This window comes from Acanthaster planci, linkage group LG08, assembly GCF_054643075.1.
Source record: "Acanthaster planci isolate LZ-2023a linkage group LG08, COTS_SCS, whole genome shotgun sequence".
Classification (NCBI taxonomy): domain Eukaryota; kingdom Metazoa; phylum Echinodermata; class Asteroidea; order Valvatida; family Acanthasteridae; genus Acanthaster; species Acanthaster planci.
Genome location: NC_141784.1, coordinates 12,127,552 through 12,140,657, shown reverse-complemented (window position 1 = coordinate 12,140,657; position 13,106 = coordinate 12,127,552). Strand labels below are relative to the sequence as shown.

The 13,106-nt window shown below is 40.5% G+C and overlaps 1 protein-coding gene across 7 annotated transcripts in view; it reads right to left on the bottom strand.

The window, feature by feature from the left end:
• LOC110984174 (uncharacterized) overlaps nt 1-13,106 on the bottom strand; it is a 43,659-nt gene that overhangs the window by 2,894 nt on the left and 27,659 nt on the right. For 6 of the 7 annotated variants that reach the window (XM_087139848.1, XM_087139854.1, XM_087139851.1 and 3 more), the window contains 15 exons: nt 12,888-12,983; nt 11,690-11,918; nt 11,263-11,412; nt 10,812-10,884; nt 10,243-10,347; nt 9,589-9,675; nt 8,833-8,976; nt 8,378-8,518; nt 7,751-7,867; nt 7,301-7,462; nt 6,085-6,290; nt 3,483-3,577; nt 2,118-2,312; nt 1,799-1,894; nt 38-168 (listed from right to left, as the gene is read on the bottom strand). In XM_087139848.1, coding sequence (XP_086995974.1) covers nt 38-168; nt 1,799-1,894; nt 2,118-2,312; nt 3,483-3,577; nt 6,085-6,290; nt 7,301-7,462; nt 7,751-7,867; nt 8,378-8,518; nt 8,833-8,976; nt 9,589-9,675; nt 10,243-10,347; nt 10,812-10,884; nt 11,263-11,412; nt 11,690-11,918; nt 12,888-12,983 — 2,027 coding nt within the window. The remainder of the gene's footprint in view (nt 1-37; nt 169-1,798; nt 1,895-2,117; nt 2,313-3,482; nt 3,578-6,084; nt 6,291-7,300; nt 7,463-7,750; nt 7,868-8,377; nt 8,519-8,832; nt 8,977-9,588; nt 9,676-10,242; nt 10,348-10,811; nt 10,885-11,262; nt 11,413-11,689; nt 11,919-12,887; nt 12,984-13,106) is intronic. The other variant, XM_087139853.1, reaches the window with a different exon arrangement.

Here is a 13,106-nt window from a genome sequence, read left to right as displayed (position 1 = left end):
TGTTTCTGTAGGGATCGCAATCCAAAACCAGACTTACCAGCTGGATTGTGCAGGGGTACCTATGGAGAGATATCACACCATTGTCAAGCCCAGTGGCCAACAGGTCCCGTTCCTCACTCCAGTCAATGCTCCTTACCACATGGCTGTCTTCATCGGTTTCCCACACACCTGTTGACAGAATACATTCCAAATGTCAGTGAAGACACAGCATACCATGAGCCACAGTACAAGGGTAATGCAAAGAAAATTACTACAACTACTTACTATGAAGACCAGTATATGACATAGCAAAAACCTTTTTCACTTGTGTTCGTATACCTTAGCAAGATTTAATTTTATGTGCATCTTCATCACCTTAGCATTGAAGATTTTGCTTTTGTGTAAATATGCCAGTGTTGTAACGAGTCACTCAGTTTGGAGACTTGAGTCAAGTCATTTTAACATGGTGACGCGTCAAGTCATTGGATCAACAAGTCAAGCCGAGTCACTTTGTTTAGTTGAGTTGAGTACTGAGTTCGAGTCAATTGGAGTCACAAATTTTTGAACCAAAAACAATAAAAACAACTACAATACATGTAAGTCACTGTTTAGTATTTTTATTTTCATTTAGATATACAAAAAATAAATTAGAGTGACAGGTATCTAGCCAACTAAAATTTCGCTTTTAATTCTTTTGAGACTTGAGTCTTATAAGCTTGTACTTGAGTCGAATCTCTATGAGAGATTCAAGTCGAGTCACTTGGTTGCAGAGACTCAAGCCGAGTCATTTATCCAGTGGGACTCAAGTCGAGTTGCCAAAAATTGTGACTCAAGTCGGACTTGAGTCAAGTCATTGACTCGAGTCATTACCACTCTGACATACACCTTAGCTTAAGTTTGTGTACATGAACGCAAAACCTTACTATGTACACAAAAGCAATACCTTGCCAAAGTAAAAGTAAAATCGTGCTGAGGAATATGTATACAATACATGTAATTTTCTTTTTTCATATACAGGTCTTCGTAGCTTACAAACTTGTTTATTTAGGAAATTTATGGTCATCCTATCTGTCTGGACTTCAAAACTTTGTCACCAGCACAGAAGAGATCAGTATGATTGAGTGTCATCTGTTATTCAACAGGCCTGCACTCCAAAACAAAGTGGTGAACATGCAAAAGTAATGTGCTCCCATCCACTAGCCAGTAAGAGTTGACTCGAGTTAAAAACTGTGGCGTCATTTGGAGCGGAAATGTGCTGCACGCTCTTTTGATTGGTTAATAGGTGTCAGCTGATCATTCTTTGTCAGATGACCAGATCAGCTGACCAGCTGCTGGCAACCTCCATGGAAAGCATGTACAAGAGTGTTTCAGACTGGGAAATATGCTTTGCTCTAGTTTCGCATGGTACATACACAAACGAATACAAGCTGACTTCAACCCAACTACACTTATTTCAGCCTATACAGAATGGCATGTGCATGGGGCCAGGGATACGTCATCTATAAGCAAACATCTGTTACCTAGACTAAGAAGAGACAGGTTGGTAGGAAGTTTTCAATCAGGCTTGTGTACATGTATGTGCCCCAGCCCACATGCAAAAGACCATACATAAATCTGTGCACATGTGCTTTAGTTCCCATCAAAAGGACAATCATTACTAGGTGAAAGCACGCCATCTATTGTTCCCGCTCCAAGTGGATTGCAGTATGTACATGTATGTCTTGCATACTTAAATTACAAGACTGCATTCTTCATACAGAGATGCCCCAAATTGTTTTAATCATTTTCACTGCTAGGGCACTGACATCTTTGCACTTACCAGCCACAGTAAATCCTGCTGTACAGTTGTGTGATTTCCAAGTGATGTTCCTGTAGTCAGAGGAACAGCTAAGAGCCTGGAAATTTTGTGTGTCCCCTGAAAAATTGCCAGTAATTAAATGATTAAAATGGTTTATATGATTTAAAATTAAATGATTGAAATGATTTATGCAAAAAACAAAATAAAAAACAATAAATCATTTGCAGAATCAGTTCCAGCCACCTCACCTTGCCAATTCAACACAATAATTTTCTTTAAACTGATTGTGTAGCTAAAAAGGAAATTGCTCCAAACTGGAGCAACAAATAAACCAACTCACAGCATATGTATTCCTGGCTCAGTGAACTGCTTTGAAGTACAAGCCTGCCAGAAATCTCTTCCTTAGACCAGTCAAATCCAGTTACAGGAGTCTGGTGACCCTCACACTTTCCCATTGGCTCAATTTTTCTTCCAGTATCTGTTGCTTTCAAGATGAGAATGATGTCACCGCAGCTGGCAGCAAAGACCTCTCCTCCTACATGCAGAAGACATCAAGGAAAATTTGGAAAATTCCAACTAAAACTCCTCTTCAAAAACAACCAGGTCGACTCACAACCACCGACTTGAGCAAGAAATCTGTCTTGTGTGAATGTATGCGTGCATGTTTACTTCTTGCAGCTAGCATCCTCGACCAGGTTTAACTGGTTGGAGTATCTGCCCCGAGCTGAAGTGCACCCCAACCGGCGAAAAGAAAGACAGGTTCTTGTAAACGTTCTGTGTGTACGCAAAGACCATACATGCCTCATCATGGCGTGCCTATGCGGTGAGTACCAAAAACATGCCCTCTTTTGTTCTGCTCGGAGCAGATAATTAGTACAGCACAGCTTCCAACTGGCATTATTTCCATGGAAATTCTTGTCTTTGCTCTCTCACTTGTTGAACTGAACCTTAAGCCTAGCTAAGCAAGTCATTCACGGTCAGCATATGTATTACTCACTGCAAGTATGAATGGTAAAAATGCGATGCAAGAATGAAACAAAATTATTCAATTCTAGGTAAGATTGCAAGCCTGAAAAATGTTGTGCTTCTTTTATTTAGCACACCAATAATCTTTATGAAGAGCATAAATTTCTGCACATTTTTCTTTAGCTTTTTTTGTTAATTTTTATTAACGGGTCTTGCCCTTACATCGACATGTTCATAACACTGTATGCTCGGTGTCTATGAGAGACTGGGCTTGCAAAAATACAAGCAATACTTGGGTGGAATTCGAACCCATGACCTCCTTCTTACTTGTGCAGACATCTTAACCACTGGACTACCGAGCTTGCCAGGGTCAGCTGGGTGGTCCGAGTCAGATGTAGCAGCAGGTACGGCAAACTATTTCAAGATGTACTTTGCATCAGGGAAATGTTAATTTTTTAATAACATTATTAAAAATTAACATCTCCCCGTCACAAGGTACATCTTGAAATCGTCGTATCTTAATATGTCCATTTGTTAGTCAATTAAAATATTACCAGCCGATGGCAGCCTTTCCATATAAGTATGTTTTGGCCCATTTTGTATCCCGCGTGTTTGACCATTTCACTCCTGTTAACTTCACTCTTTGGCTTGCCATGCGGATGTGATGCACACAATGAAAAGGCATACTCAGAATGTGGCAGTTGGGACAGAAAGCCAAGAGGGAGGGGGAACGACTTACCAGGGGCAAATTTAATGAATGACACAGGGTGCCGACCAAGTTTGATACGGTTTGTCTCCTGGACCTCCTCTTCCCCAACTGTCAGTACAACCATGCTGCCAAAACAAACAGCACTTTATAATTCTTAATGTTCAGTCCCTGATTGTTTTCACAACAGACTAGAATGCAAACACCACTCTTCTTTGTTATGATTCCTTTCCCCCTTTTCCTTACCCTATTCATGGCTTTGTGCATTGGTACATATTTGTAAAGCAGATTTCAGTTCAAGAAAATGCTCAGGGGTTTGAGCCTTACCAAAGTTTTTTTTTTTCCTTCTTTCCAAAAAACAAAGATACAACATACACCTAAACTATCAGCTCTGATATAGCTGTAAAGCCCAGTTCCCTGTGGCTCAATGGGGGGAGGGAGGTGAGCAGCATGAGCTCTTTAGGGGTAAATTCCAGTTTGAGCCCCCAAACAACAAATCACTGGCTTACATGTATTATACACACTGCTTGACCAACGCAGTCTGAGATGGAATTAAGACAGTTTACTCATAATGAGTCACAAGTCACATGAGCATTCATCCAGAAATCTGGCTTTCTTTTCAGTTCAAATATCCATGTTTATTATTTGGAAGAACAAAGAAATATCAGCTAGTGTAAATTTATTTATTGCTGCACTCACTGGCTGAGGCAAAATGTTGATGTCATCTTTTGACATGTAAATTGAGGAAAGGAAGTACAGTGTTTCTTGGAGGGCAAGCAATACAAAGTAATCAGAGGTTTCCTGAGGTTTACAACCAGTATCACAGGTCAGAAGGTTATTTCCTGTTCTGAACTGAAAATTCTGAGGTTCTGGGTTTGAGAATTTGAACTTCAGTAACATTTTGGGGCATTTCTGAAATGTTCATGACTTTTCAAGTCTGCCTCTCCAGTCTTATCAAAAAGGCAACATGGTACAAGAGAATGAGACTCTGGGGAGTAGTGGTAAGTGCCCTAGCCATCCCCAGAAGCAAAATGTCAATTTACTGATTGTTTCTCAATATGTACAAATCCTGTCCTTCCACTCAAAATCATGGTGTGCATCAATTCTGAAATCTTCATTCAGAAAATGAAATCTGAAATTTCATGCACTGAAGGTGTAATGCTGAAACAAGGGCAAAGTGAAATAATGTATACGTGTACATGCACAAGGTGCTAAATGCTAGGAGTGCCATTACTGGATTTGTGCCTGGACTGTGTTTTCAGGCTTCCCAATATGCATTTGAGGAGTAAACTTTCAGTCAGGAGGTTTTTCCACTGATTTTTACCACACCACTAGTGCTGTCATGAGAGAATTTTCTTACAGTGGGAATTACACTGGGAACAAACTACAAAACAAAATCAAAATCATTCAGTTGTATGAAAATAATGTGTGAAGGAAAAACAGGAGAATTAGGTGGAAATTATCAGTGTTACCTGTTTCCTTTACTGGTCATGAGATGGGAACCATGCAAATCATGTCATGCAGTGATATCACCACAGCAACAAGGCAGGGAAGGAGGTGCATAAATGGCGAATAGGGAGGAGAAGGAAAGATGTGGGGAGGTTATCAAATCAATGCACGGCAAAAACAGGCTGAGAGAACATGTGCTACAAATGTTTTCATGTTTACATCGTATGCCTTTTATAGGGTCCAATTGTCATGTGGTGAAAGTGATCTTAAAAAATAATTTTACATGGGAATATTTGGGCTCATTTCAAGAGTTTACTAGGCAACTAAAGAAAAACACATGCGTGCACTTAATAAATAGAGCTGTCTGGGTGCAGTATGTTAGCATCAGCCATGCAGACCTGTTGTTTGACAAATGATTTTAAGGTGGCATGTTGCTAAGTTCTGCACTCCAATCCTTCACATTTCCTTCTCAGCAATATCCAATATCGAGCGAACGGGCCAAATGTACTGCAACTTTGTTAGGACAAAAAAAATTGCTGGCAGGGCCTGATTGAGTGGGTCATCGGCCCTAGGCACCAAGGTGCTCAACAATGTGGGTCCTACAGTACTCTGCCCAAGGCAAATCAGTACCAATTTCATAGCAACAGTAAGCAGTGGAGACTTGCATTTCATGTTGATGTCAAGCTACACAGCATCATTATACATTACAAGCTATGTACTCAATAGTTCGAAGCTTTCCCCCAAAAATAAAAATTTGAAGAGATATACATGTACATGTATGTGAACCAGTTAATGTTCATGTGGATGAGGAGTTTTATGAAACACAGTGGTGTTTTCTGTGGGCCCTTGCATGTTTCGAAGCCCCCCCCCCCAATTTTTTTGAAGGTCCTATAACTGGATAATCTGGCCTTATCATTGGCAGTCTGTTGGGCAGGCCTGGCATTTGCTATGAACTTTATTCTCTTGGGGGTAACCACAACATCAGTGCATGGCATGCCATCCTGTATTTTGCAAACACCTGCAGGCAAGCAATGTACTAAAGGATGTTTTACAGGAAAAATATGAATATGCACATCAACTCTATTCATGACATGGGGATAAATTCCTATGTAAGTCAGCACACTTTCAAGGACAGCTATAATGCTTTGGAATCTACACAGACAGCAGAGAAGATGTACAAACTTACTGTCCATCCTTGGCCCCAATTATGATGATTTCTCCATCTGGGCCGACGTCCATGCAAGTGCTGTTAATACCCTTCACAACATACTTCCAGATCGCCTTGTGGAGAGCAGCGTCGTACAGGCAGACAATGCCATCGTAGGCAGCCGTGAAGAAGTGGTCCTTTTTGACAGGGTGAGGAGCGATGCATCTCACCTCATCATAGTGTCCCTAGAACCATTTAAACAAGTCATTTGACTCCTCTAGGTCAATCAAAACACTATACAAGACAATGACCATGAAGTTTAACGATGCAACTTGAGTCTACTTTAACCCAGGCTGAAAAGGATAAGATAATGCTATGTTTAGCAAAAGTGCGATAAATTATTGCACTTCTCTATGTGTTAACCACTCCCAGCCGGGGACTCCGAAATCGGGGCCGTATGGTTTATATGCGTGGCCGGGGTCTCCGAACTCAGACAAAGGAAACAGGGCCCTGTAACAAAAGACCGTACTCCGAAAAAAAGACCAGGCTGCTGGGCATTACCGGCATTTTTCACTCTCAAAAGTGGTGATAATCCAGCGTTATTTTGAAACTGTATACCAGGGTTTGGGACATTGAGAGCAAGCGGATTACCACCGGGGACAAAAGTGCTCCACCACCGCAGCGATGAGCCACACAGCACCGCTGCACGCTAGTCTGGCCCCTATTGAAAAGAGGTCAGCAGCGCACTGTGCCAGGTTCGTGAACAAAAGACAGTTGTATAACACAGCACAATCTGGGCTCTGTTTACAAGGCTGCAGGCCTGGCTGAAATACTCGGGCGTCAATGAAGGTCACCTGTCAACTTACGGTAGTGCCTACAGATTACTTTGTGCGGCTATAAACGACCGTTAAATGGACTGATGAATTTTTGAAGGATTTTGAAAACGGAAAAAATGATAGTCATGCCGGTCCAGCATCATCAACGTTGAAAAATGCCCCGGAACGAAGTGGTTAATTCAGTTTTCTTTTTAGAGTGATTAAATTTCCTGTGTGTTGTCACTGCAATATAAATGCTAAATTTCCAAAGTTTTTTCTGTCCAAAATTTAAAAGTTCCCCAGTAAAATACCTCTTTGAATTTTGACCAAAAAAGTAGTGATGGGCTTTGTTTAATATCGCGGCAGGAGAAGAATGTGATGGATTCATTTGATAGGGTCTCAACATTCAATTGACATAAACAAAATCCTGGATTTTTCACCTGTGTGATTGGAGCATTGTTGACAGTAGCTCCTGTGATGATGGGGCTACCACTCCCGGATAAAGAGATGTTTGCACTCAGGATGCAATTCAATGTGGTCCCAATGTACATTGTCTTCCTGTGCGTCTGGATAGTGCGTACACCCCCTTCCACACTGGGCAACTAATTAACCAAAAAGCAAAAAGCCAAAACAAGAAGGGAATGGAAATATAATCAAATGCAGTATCCACAAATGTGATGTACACCTATTACTTAACAATGCGAAAGCTCTCAAAACAAATGTCAATGGGCTTAAAATGATATCTAACGATTCAATAATTTTTTTATTTATTATTATTAACTTTTTATTACGGCTAAAATAACAATACTATCCACTCGTCCATGTCCATAAGCAACATAAGAGAACTTAACACGTCGGTATCAGGTATAAAAAGATTCAAATTTTCAAACCTGCATTTTTCCAGTGAACTCAGTTCCCTTGGAACTCAGGGAATATGTCTGTATGATTCCATCTCGGCCTCCTGATATCAATGTATTCCTCACATACATCATCCAAAACACAGGACCCTAAAAGACAAACCAACATGAAACCAGAGTTCAGGCCTCTTGGTTCGGCTATTAAAGAATCAAAACGAAGATTTGAGCCAATTCATGATTTCAGCATACAATCATAAACCCAAAACTCGTCTTGAAATCTGAATTTGCTGTTCAACCTCATTAAGTAAAAACTGCTTTGTGCAACATCTGCTGCCAAAAAAAGGAACAAAAGGCACAAGAATAGTCTGAAGATGCCATTCTGTTATAGTAGCTCAGGATTTGCATGCAATGAAAAAAATTAATAGTTGATAAATAAATATACACATTATCATCAGACTACACATACACAACAAAAGCAAGAGATTGAATGTTTGTGATTCCACAAGTTAAAGTTCGCTAGTAGTAGAGGAGCTCCTTTGATTGGCTTTAGTCTTGCTGCAGTTCTGCACCTCAAGGGGTAGTGTTGCTTCATTAACACTGATGGTATTGCTCCTGGACATCTGCAGAGATAGCTCGTAATCGATTCTCAGTAGTACTTACATTGTGAGCGTGAGTTATAGTGTGAGCAATAGTGTTGCCATCTTTGTGCCACAGGTAGATGGTCCCATTTGAATCACCCGTTAAGAGAGCACCATTTGGGTGAAATGTGAGGCAGATGACATACTTGGCTTTCATCTTAGTCTGATATTGAAACATGGAACATAACAAAAATGGCAAACTTTAATTTTGTGAAACCAAAATTTGTTTTACATTATAAAATTATTGAATTGATGAAGCAAGTCAGATATTTTATAACTGTGTGGAAAAGTATAGCTTTATTATTACTCTTTACAAGTTTGAGAATAAGAAGACATCCCCCACAGGCATCGACCAAAATATCAAAGCAACTTACATTAGTTATCTAAACACAGTAACTGTATGATTTGACAAAAAGAAATTGCTAGATCATTCTTTGTTCTCAATTATGGAAGAAGGTTTACAACTGTATGACTGACCTCATAGTTGGCAATCATAGTTTCCTCGATGGTGTAGGGTTCCTTCTGCAGTTTCCAGAAGCAAAGATGCTCCTTGCCAATGCTGACCAGCTGGTGTGGGTGAGTGGGATGGAAGGCAACCTGGCAAACAACTTCAGTCAGCAGCTGCAAACCGAAGGGTACGATCAACGAAAGCTGTATGACTTCTGACTGGCATTCAGACTGAAATCCAAGTCAGTGATTCAAGTCAGTGTAACTTGTACATTTGACTTGAGTCAGTGTCATTTGAGTGATATGAGTCTATGATTGGAATCAAGGACCTCAGTCATGATCCATCTCTGGAGCATGATGAACTAATGGTGAGAGGTGGGGATGCACAGGTATATATGGGCAAGTTTGATCAGTGACAAAATGTCAACCGATGCTTGATTCTGACTGGTAACCTATGCATGAAATATGTACTGGCCGTCAGGCAACATCAGCCAACGGTTAACAAATTGTCACTGATCAAACTTGGCCTATATCGTGCACATTCAATAAGTTTGAATTTATAGACCTATCGGATATGTGGTACCAGTAACTAGGCATCAGCCATACCCTCAGATGTACTGTACAAAATAACTGGCCGTAGGAGTCTTTTCTGAACAAGTGCATCCTAAGTGTAAAGCAATCCATGCCCAAAATATCTGCAGCAGCATGACTAGCCTGTATGACGCGGCTAAGATGCAATAAGCAATATAAGAAAAAATTAGAAGAGTTGAATGATTAGTAACCTACCACTTTCTCAGCCAGCCTCTCTCCAGATGAGCTGTGCCACACAGACATTGTGTGTTCTTCATTATCATCAACAGCAACAAGATAGTCCTGCATTTAATAAGAGATATATAGTTCCAAATAAGTCACGTACAAAAAAGAGTGCAAAAAGACAGATCACTCACTCAAAAGGCTAAGATAAAAGTAGGACAAAATTCTCAATATTTCATCGCGATAAAAGAAGGGTGGATCGTGGTCTGATAATAGTTTCAAAACTCTTGAATATGAGAGCTTCTTACAGAATACATGTACATGTTCATTCACTTTGAGGTCTACGGAGCATGTTAGAAGTGGGACTGTTAAAACAGTCTGGCTGTTGAGATAACTCATCTTGGAAAGGGCACCATTACAAACAGAAATGTAAGTACTCCCATTAAAAAGCATACCTTGTCCCAAGTGCTTCAGGGAGGCTTCAAGAATTTGTCTACAGTACTTACACATGAGTGTGTTAATTAGTCATCAAGTGTAATGTGCAACTCAGTCTCACCTAAACTAAACAAACATAAATAAGAGTACGAAGCTTCTGCCTGTCACTGGAACTTCTGCCCACGTGACAATGTCCATATGTGTCCTGACAAGGCAGGCGGTTGGCCTTTTTAATAAGCATTTTTTTTTTACCTCTTCTTTGCAGAAGCTCACACACAGCACCGCTTTCTCAAAGTAACCTTCTCCGGCTACATAAAGCGTCTCCAGTGTCTCGGCACTCCAGACATGTATACAGGCCTGTGGACATAAGCGGCCATTTCCTAACTGTTATGCTGTTGTAACATTTGACTCAGTATTTAAATGGTAGTGTTCATAATCCATTTTATATGATGAATTATGCCAACATGAGTTTTTGGAGGGAGTGGGGGAAGCACATTAATTATTCATTTATTTCAACTCAGTCATCAAAAAATGCAGTTGGTTAAGGCTGATCAATACACAATTTGAATATGTTCAATAATTCTATTGATCCATCAGTAAAAATAAGAGATTTAAACTGAATTGAAATGAACTAAAGTTAGACAGTAACTAATTACTGTTTTTACTAGCAGCAGTGCCAACTTTTATCATATGGTTCATACAGGAGCTAAAAAGTGAACTGTTGAATAAACTCTGATTTCCTATCCATGGAGAATAAATGAATGAAATGCAATTCTTTACATGTACGCTGGAAGATGGACTAGGAGGGAGCTATATCTTACCTGTACATTAGAATCTTCTGGTCCAGCCATTTGCCCACTTGCCAAGATAATGTTGCTGCTGTGAACTGCTAGACTATGACATAATGCAAGAAAACCTTGCTATGAATTTGCATTTTTAGTCAAGGTGTTGCCTTCGCTGGTGCAATTTGCACAAAATACTAGTTTAAAAATGGGCACAATCACAGTGGAAAAAAAAATGCAGGTTCATGTCCAACAGAGCTGACTCTAGATTTTGTTTCAAGGACAAACTGACAGGGTACGTGTACGCTTAAATCAGCTGTAGGAAATCATTCATCCACGATTTATGCTGGCCTTTTGGCAGATCTTGTTTAAGGTATTCTGCTGCTATAAAAATGGTATCTACATTGACACAAACTGTATTTCCTGGGTTGATATGAACTCCACAAGGTGCCTCCATGCACAAATTATCTGCAGTCTATCAGATTCTTGCCTTTTGATTTCTGCTGTATGTAGTGTGTAATGCCTCTGCTTGTGTTCCTGTGTGCTGTACAATACCACCACCTTCCCTATGAAGTATGCAAGAATGCCGTCTTCGATGACATACATGTTGCATCGACAGTCATTACCGCGGTAGCCATAGCTAGCGTAAACAAATGCAAAATGCAAATTTCTCAATTTAGTAAAAACATCTAAACTTCTCAACCCCCCAAAAAAGAATTTCAACAATAGTTTCAGTGCAAAACTAGCTCCTAATTGGTGGAGATATGAGGACCACTTTCGTCTGCATGCATGGACTATGTGCAAGTGCTTAGAATTTGCTAAAACAGAGCAGCAAGAGAGCAGTGAAACAGTACCAAAAAAATTAATCCTTGCATTTGGAAATATAAAAGGTTTCTAGAGTAGAAGTAAATTCTTACATCCAGTTAAGTTCCAGGATTTGACTGGGAGCGTCTGTGGGCAACTCCTTCCCAACATAGGCATCAGGTACGTAGTAAGAAATCTGTTGTCCCCGTATCGTGAATGTTGACTTCTCCCCATCTTCCTCCCTCTTATCTGGTTGTGACTCTACCTCCTCTGTGGGGACTTTGTCTGGCAAAGCTGGTGGTGAGGTGCCTCCATGTGAGGGATCATTGGCTGTCTCAACTTCTGGACCAAAGATGCAGATCTGGACTACTTCTACAGGTACTTTCATCTACACTACCATCTTTCCAGATTAAAGATGGAGTACTGTTTGTTGTCTTTGTTACCAAGTTTGTGACAGGAATTTTGCAGATCTCTTTGTGGGTAACCAAGAAAAATCAACCTAGAGTGGACTTGAAATCTGGCACAACAACAATGCCATACTGGTGCTAATATAAAGCCACAACCTTATGACTGACTCTAAACAGAAACGTGACTTTCTTAACCCCTTCTCGGCGGGAATTTCTTTCCGAAAGCCGACTCAAAGAATTCCAGCCTCGCTTGGCCACGAAGGTCACCTGCCAAACCGCAAATTCTCCGTTTGTGGCCCAGTGTGCTCTGCACGCTTTGAATAACACGATGAAAAGGCTCATTGTTCGGTGGCATGCGGCACTACTCACCCTTCCACATTCCCGCTGCCTCTTTTCAAAGTGGGGACTATTGTGAAGCTGGTGATTATGATGCAAAATTGGTCTTTTCATTTCTGGGCTACACACAAAGACCAATTACCATGTACACAAGAGCCTGGGTCTGCCTTCTTTCACCGTGTTCGCTCGAGCGTGGGCCGAGAATAATAGCTGAAAAGCGGGCTGAGGATCGCAATTTTTATGGCGGCTATAGCCACCTCCCGGTGCGAAGGGGTTCATGGATTGATTGTCATTATGTGAGCAAAACTCATCATTCCCAACCATGTAGCCATTCATGACGAACATATACCCAATCCATGTACATGCCTAGATGAAAAAGTCCAAAAAAGAGGCATTGAGCAGAAATACGAGGAGGCACCGTAATGACCTGGGTGATGTTCTCCGTTATTCCAAAAATGTTAATGCAATCCATAGACGCCCATGAAAATAGATGGGTTGTGTGCAAATGTGCCAAGCTACTTTAATGTTGGCATTAGAGGAAATGCCTCCTACATTTTGAAAGATTTACCTTGCAAATGCTGTGACAATAAGTCTCCATCATCTGGGAAATGAGTAGCACTCACATTAAGGCTCGCACTGGAGTGGCTTTTGGGCAAGATGTTACCTGTACAGAAAGAAAGTGAAATCTTCAACAATTATTTATTATTGAAAATAATTTTGAACAACAACATGGTATGAAACACAAGAAAAATCTAACTGGCATACAGGCCACGTCTTATCAGTAAGA